Source organism: Podarcis muralis, chromosome 3, assembly GCF_964188315.1.
Source record: "Podarcis muralis chromosome 3, rPodMur119.hap1.1, whole genome shotgun sequence".
Classification (NCBI taxonomy): domain Eukaryota; kingdom Metazoa; phylum Chordata; class Lepidosauria; order Squamata; family Lacertidae; genus Podarcis; species Podarcis muralis.
Window position 1 is genome coordinate 8903688 of NC_135657.1, and position 27224 is coordinate 8930911.

The window sequence follows — 27224 nt, forward strand, 5'->3', positions numbered from 1 at the left end:
TGTCAGTAGGGCTTCTTCTCAGGCTTTTAAGTATTCACTGGGTTACAGTGTCTACTCAGACATAAACACCACTGAATTCAGTAGAACTAGCTCCCAGGAAAGTATGTACTATCACATGGCCTCTCCCTCCCAAGTGGACATTTTAAACTGTGCGCGCTTTTGTCTGTTGCGGGGCGAGGATTCGAACCCCTTGCTGACCAGGGAGTTTTTATCTCTCCCGTGGGGCACTTCATTTCGCATTAATTCACGCCACGGCCACTTGCTTAGATTTAGACCAATTCGAGGAAGGAAGCGCTGCCCATGGATGCGAATCCTGACAAGCCAGGAGGAGCCTCCCTGGTTAGGAGCAGTGTACCTGCCCGCTGGAGCGAGGCAGGCGCGCGCCCACAAACACCGGCCCTGCCGTGTGAACTCCCCAGGGACAACCCGCGCGACAACCCTGACATTCTAGGCACGCACTTCGCCCGATTGCCACCACTTCCCCCAAAACCCCTTTCTTTTTAATTGCGCGGTCAATTGCGAGCAGCAACTCGCTGCGAAAAATATTTTAAAAAGGGGACGCCGGCTTGCCGTGGCTTTTGACTTAAGAGATGTTTGTTCTCTTTACGCGCTTTCCCCGCCCCTCTCCCTTTCTAGCTTTTAAATTTCCCTCCTGGCTTAATTTAAAAAAGAAAGAAAGGAAAGAGGCCCCCCCTCCCTTTCTTCCGAAACCAACGTGCCTCCTTTTCTTCTTGGTCACTCACTCTCTTGCTCCTGGGCTGGTGCGCGCCTTTACGCACGCCTCTCTCGCCTTCCCTCTGCCTCTCCACCCCCCCCCCCGTCTTCTACCACTCCTCCCTCCGGAGGAGCAGCCGCCGCCGCCGCGTGTGCCTGATGCCTCGGAGGGTAACCCCCCCCTCCCTGGCCATTGGCTTGCCCTGCGCCGGGCTCCCCCCCTCACTCTTTTGCTTGATCATGTCCAGCCCCCGATGACTGTCCATTGGCGTGGCGCAGTCCTTCCCTCCTCCCCTTCCCTCCAGTTTCGCCCTGCCCATGTTTTCTATGTCTGTGTCCATCCAGTCGCTTGACGTTCAAGTTCGTAGGGACGTCACGTCCGCACTTGAACTTGCAGCTCAGGGGGGCTTTTTGCCATTTTTTTCATCTCTCTTTCTCTCTCTCTCTCTCTCCTTTCTCTCTCTCCTTTTTTTTCTCCCTCTCTCCCTCTTGCACAGAAAGGAAAAAAAAGCAAAAGAAAAAAAAGCAAAGCCATGACTGCTATCCCACAATTCATCTTCCCCGCGCCATCTTTGTATTATTTCTAATTTATTTTGGATGTCAAAAGACATTGATGAAGATATTTTCTCTGGAGTCTCTTTCCTTGTTCACCCGGCGCTTCCCGATGTGATCCGAGCGAGAGAGCTCCGCGCGCGCCCGCCCGAGCCACCAACACCACGATGTCTCGCCGCAAGCAAGGGAAACCCCAGCACTTAAGCAAACGGGAATTTTCACGTAAGTAAAACCTTCTCGCCTCCTTCCTTTCTACCTCCCTCTCCCTTGCAAGATATAGAATATATATAAAATAATTACATTTGGTTTGCATTTTGCAAATTCCAACCTTTTGTGCATGCATTTTTTTTAGTTTGCAAGGAACACAAAAAGCAACTCACCTTAAAACTCAGCCCCCCTCTTTTTATCGCTACCACCTAGATTACTTTTCAAATAAGCTCATGTTGGCAAGCACGCTGTCTCTCAAAGTTCCGTTTATTTTCTTCTTTCTTTCTCCAGTTGATTCGGCTATATTTTGCCGGAAGAGAGCGCGAGTGTGTGTGTGTGTGTGCGTGCGCGCGCGCCTGCAGCTTACAAATGAATTGCAACTTAAAGCAAGCGAGCAAAGACACATTTTTGTGTGCTTGCGAGGTGGGGTGGGGGGAGGCGAGCTTTTGAAAAAGGAGGAGGAAAAAGTGAGAAAAAGAGATGTGTACGGTTTGAATCGGGACTCGATGCTCTCATTTCACACGGGCAAAGAGATCGAGATTAGGAACTCTTGGGGCGCCTTGTCATAGAAGGAGACATTCCCCTTTTTTTCAAATCCGCTTTGCTCCCTCGGTGGAGCCCCCTTTTTTGTAGACACTAAAAGGTGCAAAAGGGGGGACCTTCTCGCTGCTTCTTTTGTCTCCACTGGCGAGATCTGGGGTGGTGGGAGATCGCCCACCCCCACCCTTCGCTGCGTGTCCCGCTCCTTTCTCTCTTTCTCTCTCCCCCCACCGCCAAGCTCCGCACAGCGAAAGGGCAACGAAGAGGGCAGACGTGGTGTCTGTTTTGGGCCGGAGATCGGCTGCTTTTCTCTGCTTCTACCGCCACGATTAAGCTCTCCTTCCTCCACAACACCGCCCCCCCAAGCTCTTACCAACAGTCTTTTTTCACCCCCTCCCTCCCCCTTCCCTCCTCAGCACCCAAACTCCTGCTTTGCAGAAACTTGGGTTTCTGCATGCATGGAGCGAAGAAGGCGAGAAAGATCGCAGCGTGTGCATGTGTGTGAGAGAGGAATTCCCTTCCTCTCCCTTCCTCGTACTATTTTTTGGAAGATTTTCAAGAAAAAAAGAAAAAAAAAGTGGAAGTGGATTTTGATTGGGAAAAATCTCGTGTCTGAATGTTTACAAGCGCCTCGTGTGCTGCGGAGTCGCTGCCAGGAAAACAGAGCAGGAGAAGAAACGGCTTTGGAAAAGGGGGGAAATGAATACAACGTATACGCAGAGAGAGAGAGAGGCGCACAAATGCAAGCTATATAGATTTTCTGTTTAAAAAACCCAGAAGGCTAGATCCTGTTGTCTCTGATCACAATGGGAAAATGATTACCAAATAGTAATAATAATAATAATAATTAACAACCAACCCAGTCATAGACAACTCAGTACCAAAAGGGTTTTTTCGCCCTCCTATTTTTTATTTAAATGCTGATATTTATTTAATGGTGTGTTGTTGTTTTTGCAACGCACAGGCTTCCTTTCTCCCAGCCAAGCGGTGCACAAAAGCTTGAGCCGTGCTTGCTAGCAAACACAAAAGGGAAGTCTGGTCTGGACTTGAGATGGTTGGTTGAAGGCGGGCTGGCGAGGTGTGGGGGGTGGGGAGCGAAGAGAGGAAGAGATGAAATGTACAAGTAGTGTTTGCAAAAGAGAGAAATTTGCATGCTTTTTTTTTTTTGAAGGCAGGGGAGATGTTTTGTTGCCCTTTCCTCTTCTAATTTGCAAGATTAAAGCCCCCTCCCGGGCTTTTGCAAAAGTTTGTATTGTATGCTCCCCCCCCCCCCCATCCATAACCTCTGTCTGAATTGCAATGCAAAGTAATATCGCTTTTGCAACACATACGCTTAGTTGAAGTGACCCAGCGATAGATTTTAAAAGCAACACCCCCTCTCAAATTGCATGGGTTAAAGAAGATGTATTTTAAGAGCTTCTCCGCAGATTATTGTTCTATCTCACACCCCCTCTTCTGCTGATTTCTTACATTTTTTTTAAGATGCAGAACGGTGCGTTGTGTGTTGCAACATAACTGTCACACTTTAGGACGTCCTATCGCCACCCAAACACGTTGCGAGATTCTCCCTTCCTTCAGCCAAACTGATAACCTAATTTGACTCTTTATCTCCAACATACCATGGTGGGAGTGGGGGGGGGGTGAGGAAAGAAAGAGCAAAACGGTTCTTTTTTTGGGGGGAAGTCTTCCCCCCGTGGAACCACCCCCACTTCAAGATTTGCAAACTAAACCCCCAACCTTAAACCCCCCTGGCTTCCCACCCACACCAAATTCCTAGAGATCTTAACAGTTTTAAAAAAAGGAATAGACACATACACAAAAATGCAACCTGTTTGTTTGTTTAAATGATATAGGGGAGTGAGAGTGTTTTAGGGGCACTAAGTACAGTTGCTATGCAAGTTTTGCTTTTCCTGTCCCCACCCCCAATTCTGAGCCTTGGGGCACAGGGTGGAAAAGGAGGAGATGGGGGGGGGCGATCTGTGTGGGAGTGGAGTTAAAACAATTCTTTGCCTTTTTTAATTTTAAAAATGCAAGTTTTGGCCACTAGGAGGCAGAGTCAGATCAAGAAACCCCAGCGAACTTGAACCTGATCCGTTTTGCTCCCATCTTTTAATTTTCTACATTTCTCGTTTGGCAAAGGAAGAAGGTGTGGGTGGGGTGCGCGTGTGAGTGTGTAGAGACCCCCCCTTCTCTCCCTCCTGCACCCAATAATTCCACTCCTCCTTCTTTGTCTTTAGTTTTTATCTTAGGGTTATGCTTAAGCTTCCAAATTGCCCCTTTGCAAACAGTCCTCCTTCCAGAATATATCAGTTAAAAGCTTTCATTCTTCCTTTGAGACCCACTCCCACTCCAGAGAAATCCTCCCGCCGCCTGCCCACGTTAAGAAAAAACACAAAACGGCGAAATTAAAAAGAGGGAAATAGTTGATCCTTTGACACTTGGATTTGCCCTGTCATACCCTCTTATTAAACATGTCCTATATCAAACACTTAAGTACAGAGCAAGCAGTGTGAGACCACCCCTCCCCAAGACATATGTTAAAATCTTCCCCACAGATGCACCTTAGATTGTTAAAGAAGGCAAACTCTGCAAAGATGCCAGCATGTTTTCTTCCCGGCGACTTTTTGATTCTTTGGCCTGGCTTTTGTTTGGGTGGCTTGGTGGGGATCTGTTATCCGCCCCCTCCCTTTCCCCGGACCCTATTTGAAAGCTGATCGCTGCTTTTGAAAATAAATAGAGCTGGGTTTTTGTTTTTAAAGTAGATCCAAAAGAGAAGGGCTGGCCCCAGTCAAGGAGGCCAGGAAATACCTTGGCTTGTCTTGCACGTGTTTGCAGATGAGGCTTCCCTGCCTAGCACTTCTCCCCCCTCCCCATTGTGTTTTCCGCTCTTTCCCAAGTTCGCTTCCAGATCTCTGTTCACCTCAATACTACACGGTCACTCCTTTTCTTTTTTCGTGCGTGTTTTAATTCATCCTCCTTCCACTTCTCCAGCTCCGCTTTCATGTGCTTCTTCAAACCACTAAACTAATCCTAGCATTCCCTTGGAAGCAAACTTGAATCTGGGTGACGGAATTCTATTTTTATTTTTTATATATATATTTGTTTAAAACATCTTTTTGGAGGGTGCTATGTGTTCAGCTTCTCTCTGTTGTTTCTGGTTGAGGTTTCATTTCTTGTTCGTTGTAGATCCATTTTTTGAAAATGAAAGGCACATTTAAAAAAAATTAATAAATCAGGAACATGCCTTCTTGTTTTTCTTTCCTCTTTTTTTATCCTCCCTTCTGCTCTTTGGAGAGCATGGCCCCGTGAAATACTGAGGTGGTATAATAATAATAATAATAATAATAATAATAATAATAATAATAATAATAATAATAATAATCTCCTTATAAACAGCAGCTAAGATACCTATTTTTCTTGAGGATCCATTGATTTGAGCAGAAAAATCAAATGCACAAAATATAGTGGAACTGGTGGTCACTGGGGAAAAAAACTAGCATGCAAACCAGGATTAGCAGTAATAATAATAATAAGAATTAATAATAAATAATTAGGTGCTTGTGTTTTGCACCTGGTTTCAAATAACAGCAATACCATGCTTTCTCTGCTTTAGGAAAGCTTTTGGAGCAAGCTCTGTGCCAATCCTGTTTCAAACACTACGCTATCATTCTTCTTAATTAGCAATCATTTATGTTAAGAGCACCGAAAATATGTGCAGGGTATGGGTTTTATATCTGTACATTTGAATATCTTGTTATTTTCAAGAACTTTGCCTCCTATAAAATTAATTGGCTGAATGCAGAGGTGTAATCAACAACGTTTTTCAGCTGCCTCTTCATTTACTGGTTTTGATGAGAATTCAACCGGTTTCATGGGCTTCACAAGAAATCTCTTTCAATGCCCATTACTTAGCATGATTTTTAACTGCCTGGAAAAAAGGTTCTGTCTCACCTTGCTAAACCATATTACTAATTTCACAAGCACTTCAGGCCTAAAATATTGCAGTTTTTTCTAATTGCTAGGGAGAAGTTGCTGTCGCTGAGAAATATTTAATTGTTCTGACATTTTTGCTGCTTAGACTGTGCTCTGAAGTTTGCAACTGGGTTGGTAGTGATGGTGATTATTTCAAGTTTTAAGTGTCTTTCAAAGGGAGAACATGGCCTTGTGTTGCTTGCCACTTTGTAAAAAGGCAGCCTGATAATCTTTCTCCTGAAATAAAATAAAAATCGCAGATGTAGAAACACCCATATTCTCCATATTCTCTCATTTGGACTATTAAATACTAACACACATGATTCTGTCAGTGTACTATTTATGTCACTGTACTCTTTACGGTCAAAGGATCTGATATGAAACCTCTGTACAGGAGAATTTACAGTATAAGTAAAAACCTAACCTCTATATTTCTGTAATTGACCTTATCTTAAATTAGGAGCAAAGCTTGAGGCAAAATATGTATATAGAGAGAGACTGTATCTGTAGGGTACTATTTGGAGTCCAGATACGAGGGCTGCAGTCTCTTAAAATATTACGCTATTCTGCATGGTTGGGAATTACTCTTGATTCCCCCTTCTTCCAAATACTCTACCTAGATAGGACTGAAATAAATTTAACCTGAGTGTGCTGTAATTTTTTCATGCACTTTATCAAAATCTGTTCCAATATGGTGCAGTCAAATTAAAAATCTATTTTTTGATTCTCTGTGGCTTTAAGTTCATTAAACGTGAAATTGGCCGCATGCTAAAGAAGGTCAGGCTGATTAACTGTTGAGGTGTTGCATCCTGCCACACTTTCCTTAACTAGCTGCGTTTGATATTTTGTAAGGACACAATTTCATGTTTGTAGTTGTAAGTCCTGGCTCGTAGATCCAGAGAAATACACTCTGGACTAGATTTTTCTCTTTCTCTCTGAAAGACTCTTTTTGCCAGCAGAAAGTAACAAAAAAGAAAGAAAGAAAAAGGAGTTGAGATTGAGAGCTTACTAATATGAATCTGCCTTGTTAAACTATCCACTGGCAATAGTGTGTGCAGAAACAAGCTATTAATGGAGCTTTCTGGAGCTCGTTCAGGAAATTAATCAACTCTTGACAACATTAGGAAAGGTTGTTCAAATCTAAAGAAAGGACTTAACCACTCTGGTTATGAAAGCTGGAATTTAGTTGTCTTTATACAGATTTTTACCTTATCAAGGCCAGCAGTGTTAATACATTCTGAATGATTGGGGCATTCCTTTCTTGGGGGTGTGTGTTTGTGTGTGTGTGTGTGTGTGTGTAAATCCTACCTCAGGCTAATTGGCTTATTTTCTTAGATCTTCAATTTCTCAAAATTGTAAGGAGCAATTGTTCATAGATATATATTTGGATATAAAAATATGGGTGGTGTGGTTGAAAATCACTTCTAGAAAACACGACAATAATAATACAGTAGGTCGATTTATAGAATCATTACAGATTACCTTTGATTTTTCTGTTTGTTGGATTATTTTAGAGAGTTGTTCTTGGCTATCCTCTGCATTCCTGCATGTACCTGTATATATGTGGCACAGAAATGTCCCTACGGAAAATGTAGGGCTCTTTGGGTGCTGTGTGCCACCTGTCAGACGCTCAAGCAAGCCTTTTTCATCATCTTGTGATGATACCTTCTTATAATATACATGTACATGCATGTTTATGCATACCTGCACCGTAAAGCAAACACATACCATCCCTAACATAAGATATAAGAGTGTAAGCACACATGCAGATTTTCAGTAAAATAAAATAAAAATGTGCATGGGAATATAAAGAGATAACTTTCTTAGCCTCACTTTTGGAGAACAGGAATAACCGTATAATCGGTGGTTTTTAAGATTATTCATTCATTGTTAATCTGGAAAAAGCAGCTTTTTCAGGGCCCTCTAAAAGAGAGAGAGTAACAAAAACAGAGGGAGAGGGAGTCTGAATTGCTCATAATTCATTATAGCTTCTTTTGCTTCTGATGGGACTGCTTGACATCGCTGATAAATTCGTTTTCCTGTTGAATGACAACATGCTATAAAGAGGAAGCTCTTTTGCTGTCTTGCGGTCGGGGTTGGACTGGCTTTATCTTGTTTGTCTTTTTAAAAAGCAAAAGAAAACTTAAAAAAAATGGGGTTGTGTTTCATGCCATGCCCCTGTGGTGTGTCATCCCCCGAAGTTTATTTTATGGAAGGGTCTTAATGACATTAATGTAGTGCCTCTTATTCCTGAATGACTGCCGTTCAGAACACAACGGATAATCTTTTATTTAAAAATACCCATAGCACTATTGCTGATTTTGGGAGGTGAGATAGCACAACTTTTCAGCTTTCCTGGTTTTTGCAATGTTTGGTCTGTTGTGTTCAAGGACAGTGCATGCCACTTGCCCCCTGTCTCTAAGCCTGGCTTCTACTTCTTCTACTTCTAATTATCCTCTGCCAGTCAGTGTGGGCAGTATTGAGCTAGACAGGCCAGTTCTCTTGACTCAGTTTAAGCTGTCTGTGTTCCTACAAGGTTCCTGACCATTGTCTTCTTCTCTTCCTTTGACTACAGCCGAACCTATCGAAGCCATTCTCACGGATGACGAACCAGATCATGGTACGTTGGGAGTTCCAGAAGGGGACCACGACCTCCTTACATGTGGCCAGTGTCAGATGAACTTTCCTTTGGGGGACATCCTTATTTTTATTGAGCACAAACGGAAGCAATGCAATGGCAGTCTTTGCCTAGAGAAGGCTGTGGATAAGCCCCCTTCGCCCTCGCCGAGCGAGCTGCGAAAAGCATCCAATCCCGTGGAGGTTGGCGTCCAGGTCACACCCGAGGATGACGATTGTTTGTCAACGTCATCTAGAGGAATTTGCCCTAAACAGGAACATATAGCAGGTAAATCGAAGCGATGGGGGGGGGGGGAGAGAATGGGAACGTGGGAGAAAGCACCAGCATGTTGTTGGGGGGGGGGTTCCTATTAGAAATCTAGAAGTTTAGTAAGAGGCCTGTTTTTCTGAAATTTCACCTGGCAGTTCACAAGATAAATATGTTCATGTCAAGTATGCACACACACACATACCTTCCTAAAATCACAATTCCTGTGCTGCACCATTGAGTTAAGTTTCCAGCTGCTTTCTTTTCAACTCCCACACCTGTCCTTTTGACTCCTGCTGGCTGTTCCAGGTGTGGTCATCCAGAGAGTATATGAGGATTAGGTTCCCTGCCCCTCTACCCAATAGCCTGTCTTTGTGTCTGCATTTCCACTGATGCCTTCCTACATACTTCAAGGTGGGAACATGCCATTGCAGCGTCAAACGTCACAGTCGTGTTTTAATGTGGTCACACTGGTGTTGACCCAAATGTTTTGTGCAGTAAACGTGGCGGGACAGAAGCAGGAAACGCTTCTAGCAGGAAACACGTGCTAGGGAGACCTGATTGGCAGCTGCCCCTTGCTTGTTTAAGGGATGTGGGTCTCTCTGCTGCATTTTATCTGCTTGTTGTGTGAAATGCCCGCTATAACCCCAACACAGCTGTGCAAAAACGATTCCTTTGTCAACTATACATTTGGACTATAGGGTCAGTCCTGGCCTCTTGCTCCTGGTTCAGTTATTCTTGTGATTCTCTTGGATCCAACGATCCACGAGGTTTCCTTCCCCTCACTTCCATCTCCACAAATCCACTAAGCAACGATACAGAGAGGGATGGAAAAAGCTTGCTTGGCCTTCTAGTTGGAACCGTCTCTGAAGCCTGTGCTTTGTTAGTGCCAGCCTGTCAAAGCACATTTGAAGCTGGGGGACCCCCACCCCCCAAGTGTTTAGATAGCTAAAACCTCAGCCTGATCACAACGGTCTGTTCCAGGGTGCCAAAAAAACTCATTCGAATGCCACAGGCCTGCTCTATCTTTTTTTTTTAAAAAAATTGTAGCTGCTTTCCTCATGTCTGCTAGAGCCGGTTGCTTTCCTTTCTCTTCTTTTAATTATGGTTTTTTTTTGGTGTGTGTGTGTGCAAACTCTGGCTTGCAAAGGGTGTGTGTAGAGGAGGAAGGGTTAACTTCTCCCCCAGCCTCCGATCCATATTGGCTGTCACGGAGTGGGTTGTAATTAAAGGCAGCCCCTTGGCGAAGTGACACGGCTGACCTTGACTTTAAGATGCCATTTTCCACTGCCCAGGCCAGAGTAGAGAGGGCAGTTGCTGAGGCGCCCAGGCTCGCGTATTCGAAAAGTTTAAGGGCACGTTGGAAATTTCAAAAGGTTGGTTTGACAGGGGAGGAGGCCTGCTTCCTTGCAATCCTGCCTCTTCAGCCAAATGATAAATGCCCCCCCCTCCCGCTGTCTCTTGTCTCTGATGTGGTTTTGACAGATGTATCTTGATTTTCTTCAGAGGCTTTACACCGCCACATGCCACCCATACAAATGTCCAAGGTGGATTGGCTTTCCCCCCCTGGGCAGTGGCACAAATCCCAATGCGTAATTAAACGGGGGGGGGGGGGAGAGGGAAAATAAAAGTAATGGATGTCGTTCCCTGCAGCTAATTATCTATCATCTATCTATCTATCTATCTATCTATCTATCTATCTATCTATCTATCATCTATAATTGTAATTACTGGCAAAGCGCTTTAGCATTTGCATGTATGTGTGTGTTTCATAAAAATAAAATTAAGTGAAAATATGTTTGGATGTTAATATGAGATCCGTTAATTCCGCCTGGCTAATAAGGGCCCTATTCGTTGTTACAATACAGTTGGCAAAAGGCGGCTATCCCTTTAAAGAGGAGGAGGAGGCTGCTTTTAAAAAGATGCAGCATCAGAAATGACATAGATCTGTTAAGTAAAAGGGAAGGCTGGGAGAGTTAGCATAAAGTATCACTTGTGCTCTTGTTTTAATAGCCTAAGGGATATTGTGGTATTAGGAGAAGGACTGTGTGTAAATCACATGCTGTATTGCATCTCCCTGCCCCATCTGGCCTTATACACAATCTCTCTCTCTCTCTCTCTCTCTCTCTCTCTCTCTCTCTCTCTCTCTCTCTCTCTCTCTCTTTCTCTCTCTCTCTCTCTCTGGCTAAGTAAGGGTGCAGTTCAAAGTCCAGTTAAATTGGCATAGTCCTGTCTAAAGTTGGTAGGGCTACAGCAGAAGTAGTCTGGCGTTTCCCCCATCTCAAATGTAGGAACAGAAGGACATTCTCAGTCCTTCCCCCCCCCCCGACCTAAAATACAGTAATTAAAATAATCTTAATAGTTCTGGAACATAGTTGAGGCATCAAAATTTGTCACATTTTTGAAATTTTATCTTTCTAAACATTACAGTTTAGGTTTCGGGGCCGCTAGGATTGGAACTTAAGTGTCATTTGTGTGCACACAGGTTTTGCAGAGTCGGTTGTTTCCTTTAGTGGAATAGCGTGTGTCTGAGTGAGCGTGCATGGGAAGCAGTGCTTAGATTTTATTGCCGAAATCGTTATTTTTCGTCAGAGTTAGAACACAACGAACATTGAAAGTGATTGCCAACTTCAAAGCATCCAAAAAGCCACAATGTTTAATTCGTCCATTTGCAGTTTGCTGGAATTCTGAATTTGAATGAAGTTTTGTACTAAATGGCTTATATGGATAAATCACCACATACATTATTTTCTTCAGATCTTTTTTGTAAGCATCTTTAGTAGAACTTGCATGTCCCCTCACGTTATTAAAACCTTGTACTTCCTCTGAACAAACAAAGAGGCAGAGCAAGCAAATAAATACTTTTTACTAGGCCAGCCAGATCCAAGTTTTCAGATTTTGTAGGATTCTTCTTCAGGTGTAAGTTTTCCAAAATAAGGCATAATGCAAATAAGCTATAGCTGCAAATTTTGGGTTTTTTCTTCTTCTTTTGCTTTGCCTGAAGAAGAGTTCTGTGTGATATGAAGGCTCCCATCCACTGTTTTGTGGATACCAGCAACTTAGCTATTTTAATTTCATTTATCTCTAATTTTTAGTATACACATTTTTTGCCCTTTTAAACTTCTAACTGTAATTCCTAAAAGCTTGGCTTGATTGGTTTGCATGTTCAAAATGTAAGTCAACTTCTATTGTGAACTTCAGTTATCCAGCAATCACTATCTGTGTTCCACATTCTGTATTATGCATTATTTTGTGGTTGTCCCCTGCATAACCCCATGTCAGAATTGCTCTGCATAAGCAACACTCCCATTTATCCAAACTTCTGATTATCTTAGGCTTTGTGTGATCCTCACCACTTGAATAAATAAGGCTAGTCCTTTATGTGTATTGAAATTAAACAGCAAGGATGCTGATTGGGCAGGCTTTTTTATTTTTAAAAAATCAAAACTGCAGTGTGATTATCTTTATAGTATGTAGGTTAAGCTGCTGTAGCGTCATGTGAGGCTCTGACCATTACGTCACGTGCCATCCTTGTTCCGAACGGGAATGAGGTATGATTAGTGAGTCCGGCACTTTCCGGAAGGATTTTCAGATCTTTTGTGTACTGCAGGCTTGCTAAATCACCAAATATGGAGCAGCCCTTCTGTGATGTAATGTGGTATTTACATATTGAACAGCTTTGTATAAAAGACAGAAAGCAGTGTCTGTCAAGCAAGAATTAAGGTGTGCGTGTGTGTGTGAAGGGGAAGACCCAGCAAAAGATCCGCACTGTATCTAGGTGTTCTAGATATATTGTTTGGTTTGAGATGTGACAGAAAGGCAAGAGGAGAGAGATGGCTTTTGTTTAATGCATTTCTACTGTTTTGCTGAACTTTGACGTGGGTTGCATTGCTGATGTGAACAAGCCATTGAATAAGTTGCTCACAGGTCCAGGATCAGCATCCTACCAAAGGCTGGTGAACTCTGATTTGTGTCATCAGTCACTGGCGATTTGCTTTTCACCAAAGCAAAAACGCTTTTGCCTTCTTTCTATTGGTCCTTGCAGAAACTGGTAATATTGGTTTCCATTTTTGAGGAAACAAACCGAGGCTGGAGAGGCAAGAGATGTTCCCAAAGTCAGAATATGAGTTCAGAGAGGAGGAGGCATTTGAGTTCTGGTTTCCCAGTTCTGTGTCTGGCGTTTTTCCTATCCTGGGCTTAAGATTTGGGGGCACAATTGTAGTGATACTTGGCATTTGTACAGTGTTTTCAGAAATTCAGAGCTCTTCATGTTACTATGGTGAGATGCTTTCATCCATCTTCTCTCCTCAAATTGCTCAGAGAGCTGATTTCTAACATCTCAACATAAACACAGTATATACGCAAGGTAGAGCGACTGATCCAAAAATAAGATCATACCTCTTGCTTGCAAATTAAGAATAACTGCTGTCCCCTTCATCCCCGACAACACTTAGAATCCTGTGTATAAGCGTTCATTGAAACTGCAGATAAAAACACATATTTTTTTTTAAAGACACACACACACAAAATTGATTCATATTTATACCGTCTTTTTTTTTAAAAGGAAAAACATGAAAGGTGACTTGAGTGATTAAATACAATTGGCCCTAGAGTTTTGTCATAGCCTGTTGATTTTGCTTTGCTGATGGTTGTGGGATAGGCAGAATGGAACATTGTTCCAGCAGACGTATGGACTAGATGCACTTAGAACTACAGTTCATCCAGTAAAATTGACTGGCAGTAGATTTGAGGCAGACAAATTGCACAGTGAATTTTACAGAATTCTCTGTCACAAGGTGTGATGGCAGTCACTGGGATAGATGGCTTTCAAAAGGGATTAGACAAATTCATGGAAGAGGAGGAAGAGGAGAAGTCTCCCAGGGGCTATTAGCTTTGATGGTTAAATGAACCTCATATTCAGAGGAAATATGGCCCTGAATAACAGGAGCTGGGGGGGGGGGGCATAGCAAGGGAGGGGTGTTGCCTTCAGGCTCTGCCCATAGGCGTCTTGGAGGCATCTACTTGGTCATTGTAGGAGGCACAGTATGCTGGCCTGATGGACCTTTGGGGCTCCCTTTTGTGCCTTTTGCGCATATGCAAGAGTACTGTTGCAAGATTCTCTTCCAACATATAGGACCTGCATGCATTATAGGTGATGAGGTGATTGTCTTTCACTGTTTCTTTCAGAGTTTTATTAGAAAGTGAGAGTACCCAAAGAATTCTTGGTTTCTCTCTCTCAAGTGGAAAACAGTTTTCGTAAATCGTTGATGCAGCCGGGGGTGGGGGATCAAATGTTGCTTCCTAACAATAATTATGATAATTCCTCCCCCCCCTTCTATAATCTCATTTCATTTTTCCCTGCCCAGGCATTTTAAGCGATTCCAAGACAAATTTTGACACACCGTTGAGCTAACGTTTCAGTATAAACTCAAGTGGTGATAACCTCTCCATTCCCATTCTTTGAATTCCAAGTGAAATTAACATTTTCTCTCAGGCTGAGCTAAGGGTGGGGAACATTTCAGGGGGTTGATGGGATGCCAGAGAAAGGTGGCCACACACCCACACATTCCTTTTCCTCCCGTCTCTTGCTGTGCCAGTCCTGAAAAAGGAAAGACTAGCTGGCCATGACATTTGGATGGATGGGCAGGTGCTGGAGTGGGTGGGGAATCCGGTGTTTTAGATAACAGTTGAAGAGATGATCTTTCATGATAAGTGTCTAGGAAAAAGCAGGAGTAAAAATCCTCCTTTGTAACAACGCAAGAGCAGGTCTAGTTAAGAATCCTGCAGTAAGGCGTTTATTGCCCTTTTTCATATTAAATACGGATACTCATTGAGCCATTTTCTAGTCAGTAAGCTTGTGTATTACAATAAAAGGCTGTTTTCTTAGGATAAATGATTCTTAGGGTTCACTGCTTTGAAGCAGAAGAAACAAGCTACTGAGTCACTCTGCTGTGCAGTGAGATGATGCATCTTTTAACTCTCTCGTTCTAGATAGAGGAAAGCTAGAACTGTCATTGATGTGATATTTCAACAGCCCACATTGTACAAACGATAAATTCTCGCTTCCTCCCCCTCCCTGCCCGTTCCCTGAATATGTGCGTTCATTAACATCTAAGCATATGGGTTAACTTGTCCACAGGCTCTGGAGTGACACAGAATTTTTTAGTTGATGTTGATCTGTTGCAGCAGCAGCAGCAGGAAAAAAAATCTAACCAGAAAATTAATAGAATCTGTGTATCAAAAAGTGCATGCATCTGGCCCTTTAAAACCTCTTATAGCAATGTTTCGCAGCCACTGACCAGACTTTGATGATGTGTGGGGAAAGGTGTGGTAGACATATGTGGGCAAGAAGATAAATGCATAGCTAGGTAATCTTTCTCTATTAGCTTTTAAGAGCCTGTCCATTATATAAATTTGGGTGGCATATAGCGGTGGGGAAATAGGATTCTGTGCTTCAGTTATACCTAACTGGATTATGATATGCGTATGTGCACCTATATATTTAATTTGCGAATATGCATGGATCTTCTATATGCCGTACAAGAGAGGAGACCCCCTTTAAATCATGACGCATATTTTTTGTAACCTTGCTTTCCATACAAACCCAGCCATACATTTCTCATGTCATAATCTATTGGGAAATGAACCCAGTTAAGTGTGATGTGCTTCCTGCAATTAGAAAGTAGGGGGTTTGTTTGCAGCCCCCCTACCGGCCGATATCTTCAATAAACAGACTAGGTGTAGAACTAACCCATTTGAGGTTATAATGTTGTGGTGTGCAAATGGAATGTTTTTTTAATTTAGCAACTCTGAGGAATTGAGATATTTTAGATTCCAGAAATTAAAAGTTGAAGTTTGGATGGGCAGGTGGGAAACAGCCCCAGTGCTAAGCCCCAGCCATTAGCTGATCTTGCTCAATTCAGAAGGACACAGAAGATTGTTTTAAGCTGAAAAAATTTGGAGGGATTTCCCAAAGGCAAAAGGAATGCTTCCTGGATCACACCATGTGAGCAGCATTTGTAAATAAGACACAGGAAAGGTTGTGAACTGGCAGGCTGGCTGTTGTTGTTTTTTGGTCAAAGCACAATGTCAGAGCGAGTCTTTCCAAGACAAATTGTAAATAGAACCGTCACAACAATTGCACGACTGAGCTACAGAAGTGCCTGCCTTTCTCTGGCTGGACCGTTGTCAGAAGACTTTGGAGAAGCTTAATTAAACCCAGAGGCCTGTTTGGATGTGAAATTTTACTTCTGTCAAGCAAAGAAAAACCATGCTATGTTGCAGACGACCCCAAAGTTCTTCTGATTTGCACGCACAAGAGGGGAGCAGTTTTGGAGCGAGATGTATGTGTGATATAATTGGCATGTGTGTGCTTCCCCACGTTTGTTTCTCAAGTTGCAATTTGGGAGAAAGCTCCACGTGTCTCGTGTTCATCCTTTGTATATGGGAACGGCAGGTGGGGGGGAAATTGTACTGGTTTTTCTCCACCCTCTCCATTCCAGATGATTGATGCAAAAATCAGCTGTTACTTCAAACATATATATGGGATCTCTTTTTTTCCTACACCACTTCCAAAGTGTGTATGTATGTGTGAGTGAGTGTGTATCTATATTTATTGTGTGTGAATAAACAATAACAGCATGCAGAGAAGTTTCCTTCTGATTGAGCCTCCACATGGGCTGAAGTTCCTCGAATTAACACAATTTCTTCTCTCACAAGAGTATCGTTCAGCATAAGGGATTATGAATACCGTCGTTCTTTCTTTCTCGTTTGAGTGTCTGGCATTTAATTGTCGCACAGCCAATGAATCGAAATAGACCTGGATGCAAATCAAATAGATCTGTCTATTTATCCATTTATCCACATTTCAGTTTCCAGTCATTATATACAGTGCTTTTTTTTCTAAAAAAAAAAAAAAAGGTTTAGGGGTGCTCTCATTTTCCTACTCATATTGAAATACTGCCCCTCAATGAGGCCGAACTTAGATTCACAAAATGTTTAGCGGTATGTGTACCCCTGTGTACTCCCAGAAAAAAGCACTGATTATATATATATCTATATCTGTATCAGCTCCAAAATAATTTAATAAATGCAAGGCCTTGTGCGGCTGGACTTGCTTAGACAATAAAAAGATTGATTTATGGGGGCTCAGCAGGGACACTGGAGGAGGGGAGGTTTGTGTTTGTGTCTGTGTGTGTCGTGGGGGGGGGGGCAAGTAGAGTACCAATGAATAAACAAAATATTTTAGATCAAAATGAAGAGGAAGGAAATAATTCTTCCATGCAGGCTTCTAATATTGTGAAACAGATTGAAACTATTTCAGCTTTGTGAAATGCCAAGAACCCGCATTCTTTGTGTGAGCCTTTCAAACACAAAACGAGAACCAAAGTGACATAATAATTTCAGACAGTGTATGTGAAATATGCATGCGTTTGTCACTTAGAATATGCAGAATCTTTCGGACAAAATTCACTTTTCAGACCTCATTCCGTTTGATACAATATTGTACAGCAAAACCAACTTCTCTCTGCCCCCCCTCCACAAGCTGCAGTTAGAGTGACCAAAAACAATATGGCATTTTGCTATATTAAAGTAATAGTAGAATTAATACATTTTCCTATGTAACAATAATAGGGTTTTTTTGGGGGGGGAGGGGCAATCTTTTAAGTAGCATTGCTGTGAGAATGAGTGCTTTGTTTATGCATGTTTAACTGATTGGGTGCATGTTTGAATATAGAATCTCACAGAGCAATTCTAACTGGGGTGTGGCGGGAAAGGGATTCTTTACTGCATCCTCAGCCCTACCTGCCAAGGTGCACCCCCCCCCCCATTTTCATTGCATCATGTCCGGGCTGGTGCTGCACAGGGGTGCATATTGGGTCCCTCATCAGGAAAGTGTTGACTTTCAGTCCAGTAGATCCAGCTCTGCTCCTTGTATGCTCTGTCCTCAAAATTCCCCATTTTGGGGCTTTTCCCTAGCTACTGCTGGCAATTGCATGTGCTCCAATGTGGTGTCATGTAGGGGGGTGCCTTTGTTGTGGTGATACCCCCCCTGTTGGCAGAGACCAGCTGGATCAGGCGCTATGATTACAGGCAACTCCCTGTTTCTGCGGGGGTTGCGTTCTGGGTCAAAGTGCTTCGGTGGAAAACACATAAGCCCACCCCATTCCGCTCCCCCCATTCCGCCCCCCCCCCATTGTGCCCCCATTCCTCCCTCTTCCCGGTCCAAAATGACATACTCGTTGGCAGTCATGCTTCAGTTGGACATGCCTAAAATTGTCACTGCCTGTACTCTGTTCAAGATTGCATTACACAGGAAGAAACCCTGGTTTGTATACTCTACAGGACGGCACCTTGCTCATTCAACCTCCCTCATGAGCGTACCTGTATATACACCGTGCTGGTAATGTGTGAAGAGGCCCTGTAAAGAGTCTTTCAGATTTTCTCCTTATTGCCTGGAAAATCTACATTTTGTATTGTGTACAGTGTGCTTGTCCAGTTTTGTTTGCTTTGGTCATACCGCTATATCAAATTGTGGAGTAAATAAGATTAGTAATGTCTTTTGTAAATAATATCAGGGAACATGAGCTCAGCCAATAGTACTTCATTAATTTTCATTTAAAATTGATTTTCCTTGTCCTCTTTTCCAAAAAGTCTTGTTCAGATGAGCATATAAACTTCTAAGTTTTATAGTTCAATCAGTGAATAACTTGATCCATGTCTGTTACATCAGTCTTATGTTACTGCTTAGATTTTTTTTTTACAGGATCCTAGAACAGTTGGTATTTCATAGGACTATGGGCTCACTAACTACAGGTTTTCATATATGTATACTGTGCTTACAGATTAAACACATAGGAATAGCTACTATATGCAGGAGTGTTTTGTATGCTGCAGTTCTAATGAAGTGCAAAAGTGTTCGGCAGAGAATTCAGCATCCTGAGAACCTTGCTTTTAATTTTTCTAAGCAAAATCATACACGCAAAAAGAAAAACAAGTTTCTAGCCCGTAAAGATTTGAAGATAGATGTGAAATCTCAGAAGCTGGGGAAGGGGGAGCCGGAAGAGAATTTCCAGTGACCAGGTCTTAGCTCTTTATAGGTCCTTGTGGCTGCAAAATGAAAGTAGATATGCAAAGTTGCTATTTCTGCATAGGTTATATGCTATTGAGACTAGGCTACCTATGTACTGTTCAGAATTTTACATTCTGCATACATGAGAATTGTAAGTGTTGAAGGATGGTGCATGTGAGGAAATATTTGCTCTTTTGCCACTTGTGAAGCCAACTAAATTGTTCCCATCACAGTGAGCAGATAGTAAAACATGGATGTACAGAAATATAAACCCATGTTCTTGGGGACATACTTTCAGGGAGGTTGCCAATGTGTGTTTCTGTGCCTGTCATAACTGAAGGGATATGTAGGCCCAGTGCTGCCTATTTAGATGTCCTGGTCAGAAGATATCTCTGCTCCTCTTTCTGCTCCAAGAGCAGCCTTACCATACCATCCTTCCTTTAAGGCTTGCAGCACCTTCCCTTTCATGTCTTCTCCACTTGGAACTCAAAGTTCTACCTCTACCTCCCCTCATCAATCTTCCCTCATAGATTTACCGCCTTTCTCTTTTATAAGGAAGACTGGTCTATTCCCTCTCTAGGGCTAAGCAATTAGGACAAATGTTGCATCTGCCCAGTAGATGATCAAGCCTAGTGACAGGAAGAAGTTAGGTGCAGTTTCTTTCCTTAGGGAGGAGCTGTCTACTCCCCCTCTCAAAACACATTTGTGTTTCAGACGGCATACAGTGGTACCTCAGGTTAAGGACTTAATTCGTTCCGGAGGTCCGTTCTTAACCTGAAACCATTCTTAGCCTGAGACACCACTTTTGCTAATGGGGCCTCCTGCTGCCATTGCACCGCCGTCATGCAATTTCTGTTCTTATCCTGAAGCAAAGTTCTTAACCTGAGGTACTATTTCTGGGTTAGCGGAGTCTGTAACCTGAAACGTCTGTAACCTGAGGTACCACTGTATTCCTGAATCATAACTTTGTGTCTGGTGACCCTTACTGAATCTGGGCTCGCCATTTGGTTAAGAATAAAATAGGCATCTCATCTCCCATTGCATTAAAAACAAAAGGGAACGAACCTTTTGTTGATAAAGTTGCTATAGATATTATGAGGTGGAAGAAAGTAACAACAAGGGCTCATAAAAATATACTGACTTCGTTTTTCGAAAAGCAATTTAATCTTGAATGTATCCCAAAGTGAGCCTTAGCATCATTCTGTTTATTTTCCCTGTCCCTGAAATCTTTGTCTCTGTGTTTCAAATGATATACTGCAACATTGCAATGGTGTGTGCCTGTGCTTGCTGGGGAAGGGGTGCTTCTCTGCTGAATCTCTCTCCAGGACCATACATCTTCTCACTGGGCATTGTTGGGGTGCTCATCTGTATCAGCAAACTACCCTGGGCTGAGGTGTCTCACCCTTGCTAGCTTGGTCGTTGATAAAATCCTGCCAAGTGGCAAGCAGGGTTTTGTGAACAGGTGCAGATGTGTGGTTAAAAGTGGGATAGAAAGTGTTGCAAAATGGCTGTCTTTGCTCAAGTTTTAAACAGAACCGAAGGCGCATCTTTGTGTTGAAGCTCCTACCTTTGGAGGGAGAGAGAGAAGAGCTCCTTTTTCTCCATGCCAACCTAGTTTTGATGTTGTCTGAATTAGGAACATCTTCCTGCTATTTCCCAGCCCATTTTAGTATGCAAACGTGCTCTTGATGAGGCGTGGTGGAGTTTGCTAGGCAGCCTTTTCCTCTGCTCCTCCTGCATTTTAAAAACTTATTTCAGGGAGGTGTGTTTTGCTTCCCTCCGTGGGGTGAGCCACCCCTTGCCAGCCCCTGAGCACATTCCTCATTCCGAGGTGGTGTTGAGTCAGGTTGGTGAGGGCAAGGTTTGAGGTATGCGTGTGTGTGTCTGTTTGTGGTGCGGGAAGGTTAGTCCCGATCCCTGCGGGGAATATGTGTTCTTCATTTGCCTTTACAATTGGAGCACCTCAGAGTGGCTTTCGGGTATGAGCTCAGATGGGCGCATGTAAATAATCTGTCAGATGCAACCCAAGGAATATTAATGTCCCTTCACCACCACACTATAATAAAGCTGTACACAGCAGGCTTAATATGGAGGCAGTCTGGGGAATTGTAGAAGACTTAGGTAGCCTAGAGAGAATGACAGCAGTGGGGGGGGAAATGTTCAATATGCCAGATTTTCCACAGGGTTGTTTTCTGTGATCTGAGATAAAATGAAAACACTCCCTTTTTATTTTTCATCCAATTTTATATAAGAATAAGACCTTTTCTGTCTCCTCATCCCCACCCCTTCCTTTACATTTTAAACAAATGAATATAGAGATGGACAGAGATAATGTGAGGATGGCGTGATGAGAAATACCTTCCTGTTACTTGTTGAAATCTTTCGTTTTGTTCAAGAATGGCCACACATTAATTCTTAAAGGCAACAGCAGTCCCTTCATCTGATTGAAACAAAGGAAACACAGTTAACATATGCTATGTTCTGCATTCTCTTTTGCTCACTGCCAAAAAAAGAAGCAACCTGGTCCTTACATTCGGAGTTGGCTCTCTGTTGTCTTGAGATTTACAACAAAGCTAAATCAAAATGTATATTTGGGGAGGGGCTGTTCTGACACCCACCCACTTTTAAAATAATGCATTCATTTAGCAGAAGCAACAGCTGTCAAAGTTTAGCAAAATGTACAGAGGAGACAAAGAAGAAAGTGCCTTCCCCTTTAACAACTATATGCATTTTCTAATGGTGGAAAGAAATGAGTTGTCAGTAAGATGTTGAATTTGAAGTTTTCAGACTGTGCATGGAGGTATCCGTTCTCTTCCCTAGAGAACCAGACTAAATAGTCTGATGCAATCACAGGGGGAGCTTTACCTGTACAGATTTCTGTTTAAACAAATACACTTTTCTATATTGAATGAATATATGTAAACCAAGTTTGGATCAGGTGTTATCTATATATTTTATCATCTATAACCATATCTGTATCTGTTTACCCCTTGACTATGCAGATTGAATATCATGTTTTTCAGTTGAGATAACAAAATAGCAGCCTTAGCATCACGAAAGCAATCGGATCTTAATCTTTCTATGAGATTGCCATTGAGGAGAAGCTCCTTTAGAGTATGCTGCTTGTTTTGCAGATAGGCATTGTCAGTGTGTTATTTTGCTACAAATCGGCACCACTCCCTGAATTCACCCTGGAATAGTTGAACGTTGAACATGATGACGAAGGGATATCCGGGGAGAGCTGGTCAGTTATAAACAATGAGCTCTTGTTTATATGCTCTCAGTTCTTTAATGCCACTGCGGAATGATTACACCGACAATTTGATCTTAGAGCTAGAATATGTTTTTTTTAAAAAAGCACACACAACATGATTCAAAAGCTCAGTTAAATTGGCCCTTCACTCCAACACCAACAATTATTTTTAAACAATAACAGAAGTCCGAAATAGCATTCTAGGTTCTGTTTTAAGAAATGCAAGTATTGGGGTCTTTGTTTGCCCGAGAGTTTGAATTTTGGGTTGGTAGCTTCAGTTGGGTTTAATTAGCAAGGTAAAACGTAATTAGTATTGCAAGCTTTAAGTGATGAATTGATGTGATTAATCAATGATAGCTTTAATCACAGATTAAAATTCCCGCCAGTTAATAAGTATGGCTATCAAAAATGTGCAGGGCTTATGAATGGCTGATTACTTGTAGCCCACACAGATGAACTTGGTCTATTCCACACCAAATTTGATTTTAAAAAAAACAACAACTTGAAAGATTGAGTTTCTTTCACCTTGTGTCTCAGGTAAGCCAATAGTTTCTCTCTCAGAATGAAAAATCTAAAGCCTTTTTTCCTAATGGTAAGAACTATGGGCAACTGAAGTAGACGGTGATTAGCTGAAATCAGTATCAATATTTCTGCTGAAGAAGGGCTTCCCCCCCTTTTCCTTTCCCTTTTTCAAACAAATACTAGTGGGACTTGAACTGCTATTTTTTTTTTTTAACTTTACTTTGGTTCCAAGGCATTAGTGTTAATTCTATTCCATTTCTCCAAATCGGATGAATAGTAAAATAGAAGGAAATACAGTTTCTTTTCTAACAGGAGTGTTGACTATGTCACACTAAAGAGAAATTACCCACTGTCTTCAGGGGATTTCTCACAAAAGCATCAGCAAGCTTTTTTTTTAAACAACAACAACAATATTAAAAATTGACTTTTTTGTTTTTGTTTTTAGAAATCCCAGATATATATATATATATATATATATATATATATATATATATATATATAATATCTTTTAGTTGTTTGCCAGCACTAAGCACAATATTTACAAAATAAAATAGGCAGCGTGACAACATTTCATGTATTTTATATTTCACATACGGAACCATTTTATAGATCACAGTTTAGCAGCTGACAAAATGTGGCAAGGCAGGTGAAACGTGAGGTCCCTTTCAGTAAATAAATAAATTGGACTATGCAAGTCTACCCCTGACATACAGAGATTTGTATTTATTTCTCATTGGAGCTACTCAGGAAAGTGTTAAATCTTCATATATTATTATTATTATTATTATTTATAATTACCACACTGTTAATTAGGATGATGATATTTTGTAGAGTAATCTACACAATAAACTTCAAGTTCCTGCCCAGAAAACTGAAAGTCTTAAATTTGTATTTTCAGTGACTGGCAAGAATCTCTGTGTTGTGGAAGAGTGAGTTGGTCTTCTCCCTTTCTGTGTTTTATGTGCAGCATACCACGTGTGTGACAATGTTTCTTCACAAGGCTGCCTGATTTGTATAGTCCCCCCCCCCCCCATCAAACAATGGAAGAAGACGTCACAAACTTTCCTCGTGTGCCTCCTCCTTGAGAGGTCTGGAGGGTGGCAACACGAGAAGAGGCCTTCTTTGCAGTGGCTCCCCGTTTGTGGAATGCTCTCCCCAGGGAAGTTCACCTGGCGCCTTTGATTTATTTGATTTGATTGACATCCTGTGCCCTTTTAAAATGTGGGTTTTTTTGGGGGGGGTATTGGTTTGTTTGTTTTTTTAAATTGATTATGTATTTTGTGGTTTTATATTTTGAATTTTTCTGTGAACTGCCCTGAGACCTCTGGGTATAGGGCGGTATATAAATTCAACAACAACAAAACAACTGATTATCTATGTGATTGGGCCACACAGTGTGCCTGTTTCTCTCCTCTACCTCAAGAAACTACCACCAGCAGCCTGGTGAAATGTACAAACCAGGTCTCAGTTTTGGCAGGCAGAGGCCATGGAGCCAAGAGGCGAGATTAACAAGGGACAAATGCGCGAGAAAGCTCATTTGCGTATATATTCAGGCTTCCTTTCTGCTGAGGCTGAGGATTAAAAAGTTAGTCTGAAGGGTTCATCATGGAAAAGGAAGGTTTTGAAGAGGGATTTGAAGGAGGTAGCATGAGACATAGCAGCAGGTTAAATGAGCCCTGAGAGGGAGTTTCAAATCAGATAGATGATGAATCTGAAATATTTTCAGTACTTTGAAGGCCTAAAATAACCCCCTCCAACCTGGTGCACTTGAGATAGTTTTGTATTCCATCAGCCCCAAAATGGTAGTGCAAAACCATCTTAAGGGCACCAGCTTGTGATGATTTGACCTAAACCATTCCTATCCCTTGTTATGACAGTTCTTTGTTTTATTTTGTTTTGTCCTAAGAAGGCTCCATAAAATAGCTCTTTCTCGACTGCACACGTATTTCAGTAATAATGCTTTTTTTTTGCATCATAAGCATATGGTACTTCCTAAAGACTTACTGAGAAGTGTTACTATTTGGTAATAAACTGTACATCATTTTATTTACTGATAGGTTTTGTGTACCGTTAAGTGAGGCAGCTTGGGGAGAGGTAAGAGGTGGTCAATAAAGAAAAATTAAATTCTTATAAAGATACTCATGGATCTTTGAAAACAACTGATGTCCCTTTTAAATTGCTGCATTTTGAGGATCTTCAAAGGGGATGGTGTTTCTTCTGATCTTAGAGCTTGTGTGACTGGTAAAAAAAAAAGGAAAAGGGGGGGAACAAGGCCTAATCTACACATAAGTTGATGGCTTTAACAAGTTAGTACAGGCACATGCTTATTTGTGCCAATAGATTCCCCCCCCCCCCCAAAAAAAAAATTCTGTATGAAAAATAATTTGCTCACTCACAGCAGATGTTGTTGTTTGTCTGCATTTTGCATTTCCCATGATGTCCAAGGTTTAATCATTGTACCTTGGCCTTTTTCTATTTCGGCTGTTTATTTGTTAAATTTGTACTGCAACTTTTGATATGTTGTGTTCCAGGCAACCACACCTCGACATTGGCAAGGGAGGGAGGCTGGGGCTTGTGACATGTTTTATTTGTGCATTTGAATATGTTATACACGCACCTCCAAAAACTGTTTGTTTTCCTCTGGTAATCACTCCAGGGAACCAATGTAGGCAAAAAAAAAACCCCATTTGTTATTTAGTGCAAGATTCATCTTTCTGCCTTTTCCCTTCTTTGCAAGTTTCTGTAGATGCAAACATTTGCTTGAAAGGGCCAAACTAAGATTTGATCACTTAGTAATTGTGTGAATGATTATTTTTAGAAAGAGCAACATCACAGTTCTAACCATGCCTGCTTGGAAGTAAGTCTTATTGAATTCAGTGGAGCTTACTGATTGCAGACTAAATATCAAGTGTGGTTTAGATCTTATCAGAGAAGATGGAAAGGCTTTAACTCTTGACCTAATTGCACCTGCTATTTGCATTGGAAGGAAAGCTTCCATTCATCAGTGGGAACACTGCTCCCAAATCTAATAGCAGAAGCAGGGCCCCCAACCTAGACTATATGACCACAGTGGAATACAAAGGGCTAAATCCCCCCTTTTGCCTCTCTAAGGGTCCCAGTCCAGATCAGACCCTGGACAGTTGTTGCTTGCTCTAAAAGAAACCATTAAATCAGTTGCTAAGTGGATCAATTGTGCCACCTCTGCTTTGGCTGAAACTGTTTGGTTGTTCCTTGCTTAAAAAAAATAGACACAGGAGGGCATATTAATAGGACTAGTCATTCTTTGCCCTGTGTATGTTCCCCAGCCCTTCACCATAACTAGGAAAATAATTTATGCAAAAAAACCAACAACTGCAGAATATACCATGCAATGTTTGCATAATTTATACAGGCGACTAGTATTTACTTTTTCTTGTTACAGATTTTTTAAAGAAGTTTATTTCACATATAAGACTTTCTGCCATGTGTATCATGCATGTAACGTGCAATATTGGAAGCAGCCCAGAGTTAGGAAGTGAAGTGTTCAAAAGGGATGTGACGTGAAGACAGCTTGAGCAATTTTGCCTTCAAGAGCCATCGCCAGGCATCTCCCTGCTAGTGTCTAAACTTTTGTTTTTAATCCGATTTCGATTTACTCTGTCACATTCCATATCCACCCTCCTCCTGCCTGACTCATGTAAAGTAATGTTAGTGTCAAAAGGAATTGGTCCAAACTGGAAACCTGTAGCTGATACAGATGTCTGTTGATGGCGCCTTTCACGCAGTCCTGAATCCTAGTCTTTCTAATAAACATTAAGATGTGATGAGTTAGCGAAGGACGTGTCGAGGAGAAAGACAGTCTAGGAAGTAAAGATGGCCAGGATTGTGGTATTCTCAGAGACCGTAAGTAATGATTAGCTATTGGGATACTGTACTTGGAAAGAGTTGGAGAACATGAAATTATATGGCTTTGCAAGAAGGTGACAATGACAGTTCACCTTGAAGGCAGACGACTTTCCCTTTTCTTAGAAAACCCAAGTACTCAAGATGTTTTCCTAATGTCACATTTATCTCAAGACAAAGCAGCGATATAAGCCACTGTGTGGTCCTTCTCTTAACAGCACCTATTATCTTCATGGCACATATTCAGACATCTTTTTAATCAGGAGGGCATATTTGTAAACCAAACACATTAAACTGGAATGGTGTAAATGTGGGGAAAAGGGAGGGGATTTACAACTAGATACTACTAGTTGTAAAACTGGGGGTGGGTTGGGTTGAGAGGGTTGTGAAGATTTGCATATGTTTGTCATATGCTTTATTCTGTAGGATCAGGTGGCTTGCAATAACACACACACAGAGTATATGTGTGTGTGTAAGTGTGTCAGTGGTACCCAGTGGTGAATGACTGCTGGTGGAAGGAATGTGCTGTCCGAATGGAGAGGGGCAGTTTTTGAGTGCCCCCCTTTTCCCCTGCAGTGCCCGGCACCCTCCTAAAATCTCCTCCCATTATATTTATTTATACACAT

General features: G+C 41.9%; 1 protein-coding gene across 4 annotated transcripts in view; it reads left to right on the top strand.

The window, feature by feature from the left end:
* Positions 1-849: 849 nt before the first annotated feature.
* BCL11A (BCL11 transcription factor A) overlaps positions 850-27224 on the top strand; it is a 532252-nt gene continuing 505877 nt past the window's right edge. For 2 of the 4 annotated variants that reach the window (XR_013392103.1, XM_028725143.2), the window contains exons 1-2: positions 851-1488; positions 8561-8890. Coding sequence is in view for 3 of the 4 variants with exons in the window: in XM_028725143.2 (XP_028580976.2) it covers positions 1434-1488; positions 8561-8890 (385 nt within the window). In the remaining variant the exon portion in view is untranslated. Of the gene's footprint in view, positions 1489-8560; positions 8891-27224 lie in introns of all 4 variants that reach the window. The other 2 variants (XM_077925422.1, XM_028725142.2) reach the window with 2 other exon arrangements.